Source organism: Salvia splendens, chromosome 8 (assembly GCF_004379255.2).
Source record: "Salvia splendens isolate huo1 chromosome 8, SspV2, whole genome shotgun sequence".
Lineage (NCBI taxonomy): Eukaryota > Viridiplantae > Streptophyta > Magnoliopsida > Lamiales > Lamiaceae > Salvia > Salvia splendens.
This window is the reverse complement of record NC_056039.1, coordinates 26,324,440-26,344,156: the sequence shown is the minus strand read 5'-3', so window position 1 is coordinate 26,344,156 and position 19,717 is coordinate 26,324,440. Positions and strand designations below refer to the sequence as shown.

Below are 19,717 nucleotides of genomic sequence, written 5' to 3'. Positions count from 1 at the left end.
AACCGTGTTGGCGTTTTTACAGAAACACGCCAATTTTGTTGGCGTTTTTGCGTAGAATGTTTGCCATCTTACCCGTTTCTACCCGAGCTTGCTTATTATTATTACAATGATCAACTCAAAAGACAAACAAAAGTTTAAACATAAGAAATGTTCAATTCAATAAACAAGCAAAAATAGTTGTTGAAACGTTACAATGTTCAACTCAATAAACAAGCAAAACTATAAACATTACAACGTTCAACATAATAAATAAACAAAAATAGTTCGTGAAACGTTCACTCATCTCGCCTTTTCCACATAAACAGACCACAGTTCCCTTCCCGATTCTAGAGGTATGGAGTCTAGACGGAGGAGTATCTTGAACTACGGCATTCTCTAAATCAATACCAAAATAGTCCTCTCTCACAGAAGATCGTGGTGGAGATTGGTGGACATCACTGAGACCGATATCTTCACCTGTACCACCAGTGTGGCTGACAGAGTGACGACTCCGAGCAGATCTTGGTGGAGGTGGAGCCATAAAATCGTCATCGGAATCATCAACCAACTGAGTATCCATCCTTGGAGATGACGACTCTCCACCAGCTTTCTTCTTTCCACGCCGCTTCTCTTTTTGCCGCACGGGCATATCAATGTCCAGCTCAGAGCGCTGGGAAGGACGGTAGTCCATCGTCTCAGCTTCCCCAGATATCTAGAGGCCATCTTCAACCATCCTCGAAATGGTGAACAAATCCGGCCGTCCTGTCATGTCTTGCTCCCTAAGAAAGTGTCGTATTTTGTGAAGCGTCTCCACCTACAATTCTCAATGTTAATTACATTTCATCATATGAATTTAAATAATGATTAGTTGTTTCAATTTACCGCATAGTTATGAGAGGCCGCCGTTTCATGGAAGCCCTCCTGAGCATGCACGCCAGGTTTTGTTAGGTACACAACGGTTATCCGGCGAAACCAATCCATGTACTCATCAGTTGCAATAGGCTCCATCCAGTACTCCGAATCAGTCCACACCATGTTGTGCCTATTATCCCAATCCTGTATATGATTGGCGTGCCACTCAACCCAATTCCGGCCAGCTTTGCCACCGGTCGACAAGCGGGATATACGGTTGGACAATCCCAAATTGTCGCAACACTCGCTGTGGCAAGTGTGGCTCAACCATATTCCAGCAAATAAGTGTTGTGATCGACGTCCATATAGGACGACCGGCAACACAAACATCCGGCAGAGTTCGCATGACATACGGCCTCCAAATAAACTAAATATGAAACAAATTTAGTCAAAACAAGTTCAATCAAAACAGCAAACAAACAACAATTTAGGTTACGTAAATTACTTGGTTGGCGTGCATTCTAGAGAATTGATCTCTGAAAGTTTCAATGAAATGTCCGATTGCTTTTACATAAGAGGCCGGACCATTCCATCTACAAAAATTAAATTATATGCTAATAACACGGAAATTAATAAAAATAATGCTTAAAAAAAGTAATTAGTGAACAACTTATGCGAGTGCACATGGTACGTAGTCTATGGGCACGGGATTTAGCATCGTCGGTCTAATAATTGGGATTCTCTCCCAAGCACACAACTGTAACAGAGTAAGAGCTCCCCCGACATCAGTCCTCTTTGCAAGTGCAGCTTCACAAAGATTGTGGTACAAGCAGGCAAGATTCGCACCACCCCAGCTATAGCTAGCACAACATTCTACATCCATGAAAAATTGAAGGTAGAAGAATGGAATTTTATTACCGGAGGCGTTCGGGATTAACAGACCACCAAGTAATAGCAGACAATAAACACGGGCACGTTGAACGTATACGTACTGGTCGTGGTCATCACTCAACTCAACCCTCACTTGTTTTGATAAGCTCGTCTGCTTCCAAACAAGTTCTTTCAGCTCAACAATATCTGGTATAAATCCAAGAAAATCCAGACACGCATGCGTCCAATAGCCGGCATCCTTACTGGGGATATAACCCGTCACAGCTTCCCCGTCAACTTTGAGGCCCCATAAGACCTCCACGTCTTCCAAAGTCACTGTCGCTTCACCGACTGGAAAGTGAAACGTGTGAGTCTTTGGCCTCCATCGTTCAATCAATGCGGTGATAAGATGGTGGTCAATGTCTTTCGGTTGACCACACCTCCACATCCCGCCAAACCTCATCTCGCCAATTACTGTCAAAACACGAGGATGCATGGGAACATCCCAAATGATTCCTTCGTATCTTTTGAAGTGTACATCTTCTGATGGCACTCCTGCCCATATGTTATTAGAGATGTGTTGTCTCTGCAGATATAATACGGAGGGGTCCTCAGGACCACATAAGAGTCTTCGGCGAGCACTTGAAGATGATGTCATAGTTCACCTACACAACATTCACAATTCAAAACATTAACAATTTTAACTACAACAATTTTAACTAAACAATATACATCAATTCACCTACGTCAATTCATCAATTAACTAAACAACATACATCAATTCACCTACGTCAATTCATCAATTTAACTACATCAATTTAACTACAAAACATTAACAATTTTAACTAAACAACATACATCAACCTAAACAATTTCAATAATTTGTCAATATTGAACCCAACATAAAAAAATGTAGCACCTAAACCAAATTATGCAACACCACTTTAAAACCCATATAAACCAAATCAAATTGCCCAAATTTTAAGCTAGAACAACACTAGGGTTTAGGTTTTAAATCAAATTTATACACTAACAAAACACCAACATCTCAACTATTAATCCACAATAATGCTATTCAAACACGCCAATATGCTAAATAATAATTAAACACAATATTTCATCTCAATTCACAACTCATTTCAAACCTTAACTAACTATCCAACAATTTCTCTAATAATGTAAAAGATAAGCATACTAACCAAAAAGTATACGAAAATGGGGAAGAATTACACCGATTGATGGACGGAGGGCGAAATCACGGCGAAGAGGGCGAAATCGCGATGAAGAGGCGCTGCGCTTGGGAGTAAAACGCGAGGTGTGTTGTGTGGTGTGATTTCGCGATTTGGGGGAGGAGAGGCTGAAATATTGGTCTGTGTAAACCCGTCTCTCGGGTTGGCGTTTTTATATAGAAACACGCCAACTACGTTGGCGTTTAAATTTAAAACACGCCAATTCCCTTGGCGTTTCTTCTTTAGTAAACACGCGCACAACATTGGCGTGTTTATATAATATCGTATTTTAAAAAAAAACCCAAATTAAGTCGAAATCGCCATCACGGTTGGCGTGTTTACTAAATGAAACGCCAACTCGATAGGCGTTTTTCCCATATATGGAAGCGATAACAAAGTGGGTACATTTTCGTTATTATAGTTGTAAACTCCCCCAAACCCGATTTTCTCATATTTTTGGAAGTAAGAAAAATAAAAGGAAGAAAATTGAGAATATTCTTCGATTGATTCTTATGTTTAAACTATCACTTTAAAAAATAATAAAAATATCCGAAACCGTTAATTAATTACAATGGGGTTGGTGATCTACTTAAAATTAACAATACTAAGTCTAAAACAAAATTAGGTTGTGGTAATATACATATTACATATGGATATCAATTGGGTCAGCCCATTCAAGTTCAGGCTAATTAGCTCGGATTGTCATGCTATTTGGATGCAAATCATTCGAGTATATTTTTTTCTAAATTCTGAAAGTACTAAAGAACCCAAGTGTGTACATTTGATGAGACGACCACCTACCAAAGTGCATTCTACAATGCATTGGCTTTTCTGTTTTTCTCGAGAAGTCATATTTTTTTGATGGAATTCCTCGCGTACTTCAAGGAGGAAGTACATACTGTCAAGTTTCACTATCAATGTGTTTTCTTCTTCCGGAGATTCTGTATCAATCGTGTCACCTAAGATCTCGTCTGAGGAAGATCAGGAGGCGATGGATGAGATGACTTTTGTGGTGGGATCTGCTCGGTGGAAGTGACAACTAGATATTTTGAGTCTCAAATAGAGGGACTTTAATGTGAATCTTAGGGATTCAAGACACATATGTTTTCCCCGGACTTGCTCTTATAAATATTTCAATAACCCAAACAAACCCAACAAGAAATGAAACAATAAAAATGGTGGAAAAGGGAGAAGGTGAAGATGTTATGATTTAGATAGATGCTTGGAACCTATGGACCTTCTACAAAACAATGAAGACAACCCAAGACAACTTTCACCAAAGCAAGAATCTAATGGCTCCACAAAACTAGCAACACAAAAACTAGAATTGCATACCTTAACATTCAATCTAAGCCCGACAATAGATTAAAATGCAACCAGAAGAGATTTTGACAAATCTTCAAAGATGAAGATGAATGCTCACAATGGAGTCTTTGGTAGGTTTACAAAATGTTCAAAGCTGCCATAGAAAAACACTAACATGGGTATTTATACAAGAGAATAAAAATTGAGCAAATAAAACAATTCTTGGTCAAAAAGACACATCCCGGACAAAACGCTCGACCGGGCGTTTCCCTAGGCTCATTTCGCCCGACCGCGTGAAGTTTCTCGACAAAAATTGATCTTTCGACAAAAAAGCCCGACCGGGCGTTTTGCATGAGGGGAAACGCTCGCCCGCGCGTTTCGTTCTGCATTGCGCGACTTTAGTCAAACGGACATATCTCTCTCATCCGAACTCCGTTTAGGGCGTGTGAGGTACCCACGCAAAGGTATTTCGACGATGAAGACGATGGTGGTCTTGAATCAGCATTTGGACACCGTCTCAGTAGGCATATTGACGTTTGAACAGACCTCCACAATCGGCTTGACTCCTTGTTATGTCTCCACCCTCTTCTCGGACCTCAATCAACCCATGGCCCTCGACATTGTTGTATCTTATGATTGTGAATACATGGATTCAAATCATCGCATTGACAAAACCCAACTTAGATAGTCCTTAGGGATACCTATAGCCCACGAAGACACACTTGGTCGCAGAAGGTGATAGCCTGGTTCTCTCGTGTTTTGGGACGTGGACATATACTGTACGTCCGAAAACTTTGGGTAAAAGATTTAGATGTTCATACCAACTCGACTTGAAACTAACTTGAAACTATAGTATTTTTATCTACTCCGGCTAATAAAGACATTCACATGATAAATGCTTGACACCAACTCACTAATTGTGCATGTTTGTATCAAATTTTCGTATCGACTAAAAAAATTGTCAGCCTAAAATCAACAAACTCGATAAAAAAATGCACCGACTCTAATTCATTTTTGTGCATGTTCGTATCGTATTTTTGTATTGTCTCTAAAATTATAAGCATAGTAAACCATAAGGTTCTTCCTAGTTTCCATAATATTAGAAGTAAACAACTAAATTTCTACATTTTATATAAAATTTATGACAATGGAATGCATCTTCATGAAATAGTAGACTTGGATAATATTTAATATTCCTTTTGTCCCAATAAGATGACATACTTTCTTTATTATTTCATCTCATATAAAACGATACTATATTTCTATTTTTAAAAACTTTTACTCTCGAATTAATATATTCGACCTTTTTTTTCTTTCTCTTGCTAAAATTTAATTCTCTTTTCCTCTCTATTTAATGCTTGTACCAACATTTTCTCTTCAATTAAGTTGACTAATAATTTTTCCCTTTCATTTTATACTTACACCAATTAAATCCATTAATCAAAAACTCCTAAAATCGATAAAAAAAATGTATCTGAAATTGAGGGTAGAAAGAACATAGTGGTGACTGGGACATGCCTTGACATCCCCAACCACATCAACAGTTCAACACCGACCCCGCTGCTCTGGTGTCGAATGCACGCAAAGCATCATCATTCTACAAAATATCCATGCTGCCACTTACACGTGTCATTACCACGTAGTTGACTTTACATTTACAAACAAAAATATATTTTTATATTTTTTTATAACGGTGGCTTTACAATACAATAGGAATTATATTTTTATATTATTACTTTTTATTTTTAATTATTTTTATAAGTTGCTATCATATTACCCTCGATCTATTACTCCCTATATCCCGGTCTCAGTTACATTTGAGCACTCGTTTTGTAAAAATGGTAATAAATAGTTAAAACGGAGAAATGATAAAGTAAGAGAGAGAATAGTGTAAATAAGACTCTTCTCTACACTATTATCTCTATTACTTTACCATTTCTCATCTTTAACTATTTATTATCATTTTTACAAAACGAGTGCTAAAAAACAACTTGGGACTGCCAAAGTGGGATAGAAAGTAAGATTACATAATGTAATCCACACTACTGTATTAAAAAATTGTATCTGATTTATTCAAAATAAAATAAAAAATACTACATATCATGTATAAAAACATTATTGAGATTAAGTATTCCTCTTATTGTTACAACTTACTACAATCTAATCACTATATCTTTATTTTAGAAGCCAGAGCTTATTTATGTAATTATTCTTTATTTAAAATCTATATTAATTGATTATTTTTATGATATTATGTGGAACACATAAAAATTGTACAAACTCATAAAATATTAACATGTGTTTTTTACCAATTGTGTTAACCACGGGAGAAAGGTTGGTAAGAATCAATGTTGAACGGTAACAAATCCTTCAAAATATATCCAAAACTTCCCTAGAAATTTATACTATAAAGAAAAAGAGTCATTATCTAGAAATTTATATAAACAAAAAGAGTCATTATCCAAAAATAAGTAGTATATTATTGAAATCATAAAAATATAATTATGAACATAAATTTATTATGGCATAGAGATATTTTCTCAATAAATCATCATCTTTTTATACCACTATTGTCTTTATTTCAATTAAATAAAATAACATAAATGGCTGCATTAATAAAATTCCAAAACAAAAAACGGTGTATAAATATTCTTCTCCCCTCAATTGGGAGGGAGACCAAAGTAAAAGGCATGCGCAGTGTCTCGTGTCAATGTTTTAGAGAGAGAATCCAAAACGCGCTCCCGCCCTTCTAGAGAGAGAAACATCACGCCAGATTTTCCCACTGCTACAGTCGCTTTTCTTTTCAGAGAAAATATGGAGTGGCCGCCGTATTTAGATGAATATGAAAAGCTTCTCATTCGAATGTCTACGCCGAGGTCAGTTCTCCTTCGTTCTGAAATTTTCTCATTTCTGCAATTTTTACAATTTCAAACTCAATTTGGAGATAGAAACACAAAATTTGGGAGAAAATTTCTTCATGAAGCTGTTAATTTCTCTGTTCTATATGTTTCTTCGGAATGAAACAATAGAAGGAAATCTGGAGAAAACTCTGATACGGAAATATCTCCGCCGAATTCAATTCACTTTTCCTGCTAATTTTGTGCGTGGATCTGAATTAGTGGACGGTTTCACGCATTTATTAGCCCTAAATGAAAATTCAGTTAACTTAATTATCCTCCGATTTCTTTCCTTTCAAGTTACTCCGTCAAATTACACACAGAGCTGAGAAATCACTTGTGAATTTCCAATAATGCCCCTCAACTGACTTCTTCACCGTCGACTTTTTCCAGGGTCATGATCGACAATGCGGGCTGCTCCAACGCGACGCGTCTCACGGTAATGAACCCCTTCCCCGATCGAATTCTCAATTTCTATTAATTTCAATTTGATTAATTTTTTTTTAATTCTCACAGATCGATAGTGCTAGAAAGCACGGGATTCTTCTGGAAGCTATTCAGGTTTTGACGGATTTGAATTTATCGATTAAGAAGGCTTACATTTGCTCCGACGGTCGGTGGTTCATGGACGGTGGGTGAAAGGCTATTTTTGCATTTTTTTTTGGTGCCGTTTCGTTTCATTTGCTAGGCAGACATTGAATTTATTTCCTTTCTAACGCATTGCAGTTTTTCACGTTACCGATCTGAACGGAAACAAATTAACTGATGAAAGCGTTTTGGGCTGCATTGAGGAGGTGACAGTTACTACTAGTATTAATTACTGCTTTTCCTTTCACTTATGAAATTCTTGCTATAATTAATTACGGTTGGTGCAGTCACTTGAGACGGTTCATTATGGTAGATCAAAGAGTATTGATGGCCTAACTGCTTTGGAGCTAACCGGCACGGATCGGGTCGGGCTGCTGTCCGAGGTTTTTGCGGTGCTGTCGAATCTGCATTGCAATGTGGTTGATGCCAAGGTGTGGACGCACAACGGCCGTATTGCGTCGCTGATCTATTTGACGGATGATGATTCAGGCTGCTCGGTTGAGGACTCGGAGAAGCTGGAGAAGATGGAGGGGATGCTGCGGAATGTGTTGAGGGGGGATAATGACATCCGGAGTGCTAGGACCTCGGTGTCTCTGGCTGTTACTCACATGGAGAGACGGCTTCACCAAATGATGTTCGCGGATAGGGACTACGATGGTAACGTTTGTGGCGATGTGCCCTTGGTGTTGGTGCAGAACTACTTGGAGAAGGATTACTCTGTTGTGAGTATTCACTGCAAGGATAGGAACAAGCTTCTGTTCGATGTGGTTTGCACGTTGACGGACATGGGGTACGTCGTTTTCCACGCTACCGTCGACACATCAGGCGACAGAGCATCCTTGGTATAATATTGAGCCATACCTCTGTTTTGTTGAGTTGTTTACCTGTTTACAATGTTTTTTCTTACAAGTTGGGTTATGTTTTTTGATCAGGAATTCTTCATCAGACACATGGACGGCACCCCGATAAACTCGGAGGCCGAAAAGCAGCGCGTTATCCTCTGCATTGTGGCAGCGATTAAAAGGAGAGCATCTCAGGTGCTGTCTTTGTTCCTTTACACAAGTGAAAAAGACTACTTTATTGTGGTGTTTGAACAAATTGTGAAAGGGAATGTTGTCTTGATCAATTCACAGGGTGTAAGGCTTGAGCTCTGCACAGTCGATAAGAAGGGTCTCCTGGCCAACGTGACGCGGACATTCCGCGAGAACGGGCTCAACGTCGTGAGGGCAGAGATCTCGACATCGATGGGGACGGCCAGGAACGTGTTCTACGTGACGGATGCCATGGGAAACGCTGCCGATGAGAAGCTCATCGACTCGGTCCGGCATAAGATTGGGGTGAGTAGCTTGAAAGTTAAGGAGCTGCCGTCGATCTATCACGACAAAGGGGAGAGGGAGGAGGCGCCGGCCATGACTTGGTCAATTGGTAACATGGTGAGGAGGAATCTATACAACTTGGGATTGATCAAATCTTGCTATTGATTATGACACGGGTCGGTTTTGTTTTGTTTGATGGCATATTTACTTGCTTGGATGCTCTGAGGATTGGTTTGGCTGGTCTGGATTTGAGAAATAGCACAACAAACACATACTACTAGGTGGATGACATGGGGCCCACCTCCCCAACGACCTTTTCTTTTTTAATGAGAGAGTGAAATTATGGTTGGAGAATTTAGATGAGCGAGGATAGTTTGGTGGAGTAGTTAGTAGGGGATCTTGGTTTCTTTCTCATAGCCTCATAGGATATGTCTTCTGTAAATAGTTAAGCTTTTCTTTTTTGAATTATATTCTAGTCTATAAATTTGGTGATGGAATGGACAGCTTAACCATACATGTGGATTTCTCATATTTTATGTTGAATTTTGTAATGTTTCTTGGTTAGGCTTCATTGACCAGATTGAAAGCAACATTGGTAGATAGGCTGAGCTGTGTTTATTCTGACTTTTCGGTAAAGCTCTTTAACCGATTTTGAAATAAATAAGCGGCAAAGCCATTCACACACATTAAAAAAACAAAATCTTTATTACTGGAATTCATTTCATCATACGGAATATAATCAAGTATAGAGTTTTTTTAGTAATATGAGTATTTCGTTGTAAATATTGGTACGCAAAAGGAAGGTGAAAAAGAATGATGTTTTCTCTTTGAGATATAAAGTCTAATAAGTGGATGATAAATATATTCCTACAAAAATGGATGTGTGGATAGGGGCCTATACGTGGCCCTCACCAAATTTGCAGAAAAGCTCTTCTTCAATTCCTCACTTATAAATAATAAATATAATGAAATGTCAAATGAAGGAGAGACAAAGTTGTAGCTTGGTCTACTGCGTTAATTTTTAAGATTTTTTTTGTCTCGTCGAATGAGTTGAATTACATGTTCATACTATGGCCAACTAGCTTTTGTATTCATGTTTCAAAATTCTTATTAACGGCTTTTCCTTTGCAATCGTTCGTTTTATTCCTCACAAACTTGGGATTTAACGTTGATTAAGAGTACTAGAATTTCCTTCCTCGGTCTCCACAGAGCATAATTTATTTTATTATTTTAGTCCATCTATACCATTTTTTTTCTCTTTCTGATATTTAATTATTTTTTCATTTTTACTAATTTTATAATATTAAAATTCCTATCATCTATTATAACTCCCTTCATCTAGTTGAGTAGGGCTATTTCATTTTATTTATTTTTTAGCAAAAAATATGATAAAGCATCTCATGATATTTCACTTGCTTTATTTTTTTTAGTCTTTCTACTTTATTTTCTCTTAATTTAATTTGCGGTAACATAATTTCCTTATTTATATTCCTACTAATTTATGTTGAGGATCGGAATATTTTATAATGAACGAGAATAGATAGGTAGACCATTTCCAATGATACACTAAAATCTAAAATAGGGTAGACAATTAGCTCCAATGATACTCTAAAATCAATTCCATTTTCTGTTTTGAGTAAAAAAATTCCTATTTCTAGGTTCACACAAAAACAAAATCAATTTTTTAAAAATATTAGGAATAAAAAATGAATAATATTATGATTTTTTTTTTTTTAAATTTAAATTTAATATAAGTGGTTGAAGTAAAATATATTTAAATTTAATATAAATGGTTGAGCCTATAGAAAATAGAAGTTCGATTGAAATTAGATGGCCACTTGTTTTAGGAATGCTATTGTTATATTGGAAAACACCAACGCTTGAGTCAAGCCGACCAAAAAAAGGATATAAATAAATTAATTAAATCATCGATTCTTCCTCATCGATTCCCCCAAACACCTTTTTTGTCATAAGTTCCTCTGTTTCTTTTGCTTTATTACTTGTTATAATCTATTCAATACGATTTTAAAGTATAAAAATTACATCTCGCATTAAAAGACTCGTGAATATGTAGTACTTTACAATGCCTGTTAATTATTCCCAACTAAATCAAAAATCGATTTCTTTATGGTAATTTTAATTGGTGAATCATCATATTTGTTATTACCCACACCGCAGTATTTTTTTATATAATGGGATATTGCAAAATGTGGGAAGATTTAAATTTTGAGTTCCCGTAGGAAAAAAGCTCCGTAATTCGTTTCATCTTAGGCCCAAAATAATATAGCATGTTTAAATATATTATCGGCCCAAAATAAATTTGATGGGTTTTCTCTTAATCCATATATAGTTTGGCCCAATTATTTTTATGTGGGCTTAATATTGTGATTCTTCATTGTAAAAAATAAAGTTTACTGGCCCAATAATTAAAGTTTGTAATGCCCATCTGTTGTCACCCGAATTTTATATTATATTTGTTAATTTGTTAATTTTGTTATTTATAATATTTTTATTTTCCCATTTCTAGCCGTTAGATCAGGAGTTTTATTTTATTAATACTCATTCTTAGTAAAGACTACAAAAAGTATTCTTTGGAGAGCAACAAAAAGTATTCATCGGTGGGAACAAACGTAGTGATGGGCCTCTTTGTCGACATCTTAAGAGATTATTAACAACTAAAAAAAAAGTTAAAATTTTATAGGAGAAGATCACAGAACACTACAGCAACAAAAAATTATACATGTCATTCCATTAACGAATACACATGATGCATTAACGAAGTGAGGCAATAAAGATTAACGTTTACTAGAAAGAGTTTTTTAAAGACACGTCGAGGATGATCGAGGTCCATGACAAACGCACGAAACCTTTATAAACTAACTTAGATGCAAATTAGGAATTATATGATTATCATAAATTTTTTTAACGTTAAATCAATTTTTTTCCCAATTAATTTGAAAAAATTACCATTTACTACTATTTTATTTTAGATATATCAAAAAAACAAATAAATACGTGTGAAATTAGAGATTGATAAAAATGATGAAGTAACAAAAAAAAGTAAATGATGGGATTAAAAAGAAGTGAATGGTGGGAACATAAGTCTATCTACATTTTGTGTTTTGTGATTGTTGGTGTTTGTACCAAGATTTGAGATGATGCCATGACACGAGACAAATAGAGCTCCCGTTTGATTTTATGCCTAAATTATGGATTGCCTTAGAATAAATCATCAACGTAGAGACACACTATAAAGTATCCATTATCAGTGTTCTTAATGTAGACACATTTGTCACATTCGTTGATTTTAAATTCATTTGATAATATCACACTATCAAATTTCAAGCAACGATGCTCGTTTCAATCCATAGAAGGACTTAACCAGTTTGCAAACCCTTCTCCCTTGTTCAGGTACTACAAAACCTTCATGTTGTTCTATATAGATTTCATCTTAAGTCACCATTTATACTTATCACCTGTTCCAACGACCTTAAACTTGCTTTTAAGGACTCATTTGCATCCTAAAGGTTTAGCACCTTCAGGTAGATCAACCAACACCTAAGTGTGGTTGAGCAAAATTGGATCAATTTCGCTTTGAACAGTTTCTCTTTAATGCAGCCCGTCTGGGCCAGCAAAGGCTACTTTTATCGATGTTAGTTCTTCATTCAACATAAAAGCAATATAGTAAGGACCAACTGTCTTTGGTGTACTGACCCTACTACCACGTCGTAGTATTGTATCGTTTGGATAGGGCCTTGTTCGCTTGGGCGATTCTGGCTCTTCATCCGCTGATTCAGAACTAGTGGCTTCATCCTCAATTCTCATCTCAGAATTGGATGCAACATTTTCCTTGTCTTTGCGAGGAAATATATTTTTCAAGAAATACTACATTTCTTGACTCGATTGTTATTCCTACGGTCACAGTCGGTATTTCAGACTTGTAAACAACAAATCGATAAGCACTCCTATTAAGTGCATACCCAATAAATATGCAATCAACCGTGTTAGGACCGATTGTAACTTCTTTCGGCAGATGAACCATCACCATTTTCAAACACCCCCACACTTTGAGGTATTTGTTGGATGACTTCCTTCTCTTCCATGACTCATAAGGAGTAACATCTTTACTTTTAAGTGGGATTTTGTTTAGGATGTAGTTGGCTGTCAAAACAGTTTCCCCCACATGTTCTGGGGCATCCATAAACTAATCAGTAACACATTTATCATCTCTTTAAGAGTTCAGTTTCTTGCGTTTTGTAGCACCAATAGATTGTGGTGAATATGGTGCAACCGTCTGAAGAATTATACCACTTGTGTTGCATAATTCCTCAAACGAGGCTACGTATTCGCCTCCTCTATCACTTTGAATCATTTTGATTTACAATCCAAGTTGATTCCCGACTTCGTTCTTATAATTTTTGAACACTTCAATTGCTTCATCTTTATTTCTTAAAAAATAAAGATAGCAACATCTTGTGCAATCATCTATGAACGTGATAAAATATTACTTACCACTTCTAGTTTGCACGAATTTTAAATCACATACGCCAATATGAATTTTCAAGGGGTTTCATGTTTCGTTCAATAGAATGAAACGATAATCTAGTCATTTTCGCCTCAAGACAAGTCTCACATTTGTTTTGGGTATTGACTTCTTTTGTCTTTAGTAAATCCAAGTTTACTAAACTTTTATAGCAATATGATTCACATGTCCTAATCTATAATGCCACAAATAGAAGGAAGTATTTGCATTTTCATTATTAGCCAATGGCTTTTCAACGCGGCGAATAGCCGATACACTTAGTTTAAAAAGAACCCTCGGTTACATAACATTTTTCGATGAGTTTTCAAAACTTATACACAAAGAACTTATCAGACTCAAATACAAGTTTAAACCCATATTTACAAGTATTGATCCAGAAACTATGTTCTTGCGTATGTCCGGGACATGTAGCATTTTCTTAGAGTGATTGTCACGTCGGACGTCATCTTGAGGACCACATCTCCAATTTTGACACATTTGGACGAGGCTTGGTTCCCCATGTTGAGCTTCCTTCACTCAACAGTCTTGTAAGTGTAGAACTTACTTCTATCGGCACACACGTGGGCAGTGACGCCTGTGTCGATATACCAACCACTTTGTTCTCGACGTGGTTGACTTCTTCAGTTACCACAACGGCTATGTTGCCTTTGGCATGTTTGATAAATTTGGCTCCACCAAGCTTCTTGGTTGGTGGCTTCATCTTTCTCCCGACATCTGAACGAGAGCCAAATGTCTCCCCATGTCTCCCGACGAGCGGGAGACCGATGGGTGCAAAATTTGCTCCCGACATCTCCTAAGAGACAGACGTGTGCAAAATTTCTCCCGATATCTCACATGGGATGTAAGGATGCAAAACGTCTACTGACATTTCCTAAGGCACGGATGGGAGCCCATGTCTCCCGACGAACAGGAGACCAACAGCATTAACTCTCTCGTTGGACCCGGCCACTCAATCCATTAGAGGATTCCATGGAGCCACTAAAAGTGGAACCCCGGTTCTCGTGTTGGCCCCTAAGGTCCCAACACACGTGTTGATCCCGAAGGCCTCAACACTTGATCCGTTAGATGATCTCAAGGAACCACTAATAGTGGAACCGTCAATTTGCGTGTTGGTCCCGAAGGCCCCAACACTCGTGTTGATCCCAAAGGACTCAACACACGATCCATTGGAGGATCTCGCGGAACCACAAAAAGTGGAACCATCATTCTTCGTGTTGGTCCCGAAGGCCCCAACACCCATGTTGACCTCGAAAGGTCCAACAATATCAAGGATCCCACAGAACCACTTATTGTGGAACCATCGGTGCCACCAAAGGTGAATGCACCAATCAACCCAAATGGGTTAGTAATTTCTCATGGCGTTATGGGTAGTCATAGGTAATGATGTGGACTCACGGTAGTCGTGATCATGGCGGGGACCCGACGAGGACCCAGCGGGGAATAGTTGGCACGTCGGTATTGGAGTCGGGGAAAGTGGCAACGGCAAACGTAGCAACGGGGTCCATCTCCATGCTAAGGTATTAGTTTCGAAAGTTTTAGATCCAATTTAAAGTCCAAACTCCTTCTTCAACGGCAAGTATATCTCGTCTTGCGATTGATGGTTATAGAATGACTGTGATACAAAGATACACTAACCGGGCGTAATACAACCCAATGAAGAATGGAGAAATTAAACGGAAATAAACTGAATTGAAATTACAAAGAAGAATTCGAAACAATAAACCGTAAAGATGTAAGCCGAGTCGAGTAGTCCTCTTTCCGCAAGATGAGATACACTCCGGTAGTGCTCTCGGTTTGGCGTATCGTCCCCAAAGATAAAACGGCTTTGTCTCTAAAGTAGCAGCACCGCTAGCAGCAGAGCTCCGGCGAACAGGAGTAAGGCGGTGGCAGAGCTTCGATGGGAAGATTATGCAGAGAGAGAGAGCGTGTATGCAAGAATGCTTGAGTTTGTTGTCTGTTCAATCGTATGCAATGCATGGAGTGACTGCCTAATTATAGGCCAAGTCCACCCATTGGGCATTGATGGAGTCAACAGTCATTATGTGTGCCATGATGGCTTGACTGTAACCGCTGGGGGTTACTGACTGGTACACACTGCAGGACGGGATACACCATGGACCGTCGGGGTCCGTCGGGGTCCATCGGGGGCCTTTTGTCTCCCGTTATGCGTCGGGGTCCAGCGGGGACATGACGTGGACCAGGACCACCATGAGTCGGGGTCCGTCGGGGATAACGTGGAGTTTGAGGTGGTCTAAAGAGCAGCCCAAAGACCACCCAAAGACCAATTGCCAAGATCCAAGATCCAAGGCACACGATGCACGGGGCACGGGGCATGGGTCACGGTGTGAGGTGCGCGGCTCGCGGGTGGGCGTCGGCGCGCGCCCGTGTGTGCGCCTATGGGCTCTGTCACCCATCTTATTACACGACAATTATTACACATAATAATTCATCTTATTAAATACATCATCAAAGAAGTTTATCATCCCTGATGTGAGATAATTAACACTTAGTTAATTAATCCCTTAGTTTTTCTTATAGCTCATTTCTAGTTTTATTGTGATCAACTTTAATATATTATTTATCACTCACCGGAAATCGGATTTGAGAAAATGAATATACTACGGTCATCTACTCGGAACGTAGATCGACGCTATTGCATTTAATTTCACAAAATTAAATGTGTTATTAGTCAAAGTAGTTTTACCAAGCACGATTCTAACAAACACCACCCCCAACGGCAGCCCTATCACATAGAACCCACACACATTTGCATACATCGCCACCCACGGCCTCGTCGTTCCCCTCACCACCCCCCCCCCCCACACACCGCCAACGGAAAATTCACCACCTCCACCGCCGCCATCACCACCATCATCCTCCCCACCCCCCTCACCATCCCCCTCTCCCCGCTAAACAGCCTCCCCCCGCCCCGGACACCCCCGCCCCCGCGCACAGGCGGCGGCCCGCCCCCAGCTCAGCAAGTAGTCGAAATTTAGCACTATGGCTAAAACGGCGTCCCGCGAGGAGGACCACAATCTCGTAGCACCACCACTCGAGGGAGGTGGTTAAGCAGCAGGGCCCACTGAGTTTCAGCAGCCTTAACCACACTGCCCCACTCTGCTCCAACCACCCCCCTTCCCTCCAATTCCCCTCTTTTCGCCTTTCCCACAAAATAAGGTATATCATGAGTAAAGTCGTTATCACCAGATCGCTGATCCACACTGCCATTGCGATCCCCTCCAGCCCCCTCGTCCGGGCCAAGACCAGGGTGGCCGGGATGTGGATCCCGGCCGCGATGGCAGAGCTCAGCATGAGCGGGACGGTCACGTTCCGAGTGCTGAGGTAGGCCTTGAGGGGGCAGAGGAAGGAGAGGACGGCCAAATCAGGGATGAGGAAAAAGAGGTAGCGGCCGGAGATAACTGCGAGGTCTCTCTGCTGACCGAAATTGATCAGGACGCGGTCGACTTGGAGCCAGAGGAAGGCGACGGAGAGGAGGAGGGTGGGTCTTGTGGAGGAGGCGGGAGTTGCGGGCGCCGAAGGCTTGGCCGTAGATGGGCTCCATGGCGCCGTAGAGGCCGTTGAGGAGGGAGAAGCCGGTGACGTTGCCGAAGGTGAAGCCGAGGGTGGCGCCGGCGAGGGGGAGCTCGCCGAGGCGCCCGAGGAAGGCGGTGGTGATGGCGGTTTTGGCGAACCATGTGAAGTTCATCGCCGCCAAGGGGATGGTGATCCGCCATTGCGTTCGCAGCTCCTTCTCCAGATTGGGGGTTCCGGCGAGAGCTGTTTTTGCTCCACCATTGATCGATTAGGAGAGTGATTATGGTGGGGTTTCTCTCACTAATGTATTTTAACTTGCGATGTTTTCTTAATTGGGAAGTGCCAACCTCCTACTATGATTTAGAGAGGGGGTTTTTTTTTCAAAACATAATTAATAATGGTTCGGTACAATAAAAACATTTGCTGCAATAAAAAGATGTAAGGACAATTTTAATGCTATTTAGGACGCATAATTTGTGTCTCCACTCTTTAATTATCCACTAACGTTTCATAAAGAGTTCTTATTGTTGGTATATCAAAATAAGTTTATGTCTCAATTTTTGTGTCTTTAGAAAATTAAGTTTTTTGTAATTTAGTATATCAAAATTTTGGTAAACTGAATATGACAGTAAGATAAATGTATGATTTTATACTAATATCAATTTTTCATCACTAAGATATACAGTATGACGGCTTTGATAACATATACCATATCAAATCCATCCATATTCATCTCCTTTATAATATTGATAAAGGAACTGTATTTGATGTTGATACTAAATATTATTGATATAAGATAAAATGAATTATATATGTGAAAGTTTTTTTTTAGTTCGACAGTCAATAAATGTCATATTTCACTTTACTATATTTAGTAAGTGGACTCCACAGTCTACTAAATCTTTGCACTCACATTTTATTATAAATCAATATAAAAATATAACTCACAATTCATTAATTTTTTTTATCATTTTCTCTTATAAACTTAACAATTTCTTAAAATTTGAGCTGTTAAAAAATGAGACATTTATTCATTAAGAGATGGAAGTAATACATAAATCAATTTGGTATATGCTTGATTGCGTTGAGTCATGCATACGGTATGTTAAGTCGTTATGCATGTTTTCGTATATTAAGACACCACATAAAACGCAATATAGAGTGAAAATGAAAACGGTTAGTTGAGATGTGGAGTATTTAGCGTGAGGATAAGCGATGAACACATAAATAGTGTAACAAAACATAGCTGACGTGGAAAAAGGGATTCCTGTCTTCATTTCTATAGGCCACACTTCCACTATACAAGATTCCCCCTTTTATTTTTACAAATATTTTTATATTTTCTTTTTTAATCACGTAGTTTAGTTAACGATACACATACCTGGTATCTCCGGTGCTAGTAATTTTGAACATAATATACTGATAAAATAGAAATACAAAATAATTCAAGTTAAAAATGGGAAGAGAATAAATCTTTTAAAATTCCAATATCTGTTGATCATGATTGGTGGGACACGAAAAAAGGGGTAGTGAATGAAGAAATTAATTATTAGTAAAATGATTTCCTACTAAAAGCTAACTAGAAAAAACAATATGAAAAGAATTGGTGGATACATATCCGATCTTTAATTCAATATTCTTATAGATAATCCTCGTTTGCAATATAAAAGAGGGTGTGGTCTAGCAAATGAATCTTATTGATAATACTCGTTTGCAATTTTATCCCATATAATTTTGTAGTTAGTTACCAATTTAATTCAATAGTTTTAGCTAATTTTTGCATTAATTTCCCTAAGAGATTATTTGATTTGGTACAACATCGCTATTGAAATTGGATATATAGTGGTGCCAGTATTGCATTAAATCATGTCTTAACAAAAACCGGATTGATAATATCCCGAAGAGATTATTTGAGAAAAGTATATTGATGCATCTGAATTTTGTGAGAACACATAAAGCATATATGCTCATAACTCATGAGATTTAAATCGGTATTTGGAATAAGATTTGTAAGTTTATATCTCAAAGATTTGTAAATTTATACGTTTATATATAATGAAAATTGGTATTTGGAATAAGATTCAAATGTTAGGTTGGTATGCATGAATATGAACCAGCGTCGGAATAATCTTACCCTGATCATAAGTTTGTTATCCGTCATTGTTTTTACCAGAAAAAACTAAGCATATACTATATGCATACTCAAATATATCGAGTAGTAGTATAGTAATTTCTTTGTTAAGATATTTTTTTGGACATCCGATTTGAAAAAAAAAACTGATTTTCTAATGATTAAAGTGAATAGAGAATAAAATTTTCTGGTAAATAGAGTATAAAATAAGTGAGATAATAAAGTTTTTTATCAAATAAATACTCGCTCTATTTTAGAATGATCTAAAAAGAAATAGGACTCAATTACGTTAGGACAGGTAAAATAGTAGATTATAAGTAAATAAGCACTTTCTTGAATAAATTTATGGTTTAAGATTCGAATAATAATTTTCTTTAATCCTATACTAACTCACTAAATATTTAATAGTTAGTCCGAAAAATAAAACAAGTTGCACATATAGAAAGCTAATAATTCACTGTCCTTTAGGATTT

At 38.1% G+C, this 19,717-nt stretch overlaps 1 protein-coding gene and 1 pseudogene across 1 annotated transcript; one reads left to right on the top strand and one right to left on the bottom strand.

Moving 5' to 3' along the window:
- Positions 1 to 6,918: 6,918 nt before the first annotated feature.
- On the top strand, positions 6,919 to 9,600 carry LOC121744912 (ACT domain-containing protein ACR8-like). The gene is made up of 7 exons (XM_042138618.1): positions 6,919 to 7,111; positions 7,526 to 7,571; positions 7,649 to 7,763; positions 7,859 to 7,926; positions 8,008 to 8,562; positions 8,653 to 8,757; positions 8,854 to 9,600. The coding sequence occupies exons 1-7, from the start codon at positions 7,050 to 7,052 to the stop codon at positions 9,199 to 9,201; spliced, it is 1,299 nt and encodes a 432-aa protein (XP_041994552.1). The 5' UTR covers positions 6,919 to 7,049; the 3' UTR covers positions 9,202 to 9,600.
- A 6,566-nt stretch (positions 9,601 to 16,166) lies between these two features.
- LOC121745983 lies at positions 16,167 to 17,378 on the bottom strand (annotated as a pseudogene).
- Positions 17,379 to 19,717: the final 2,339 nt, after the last annotated feature.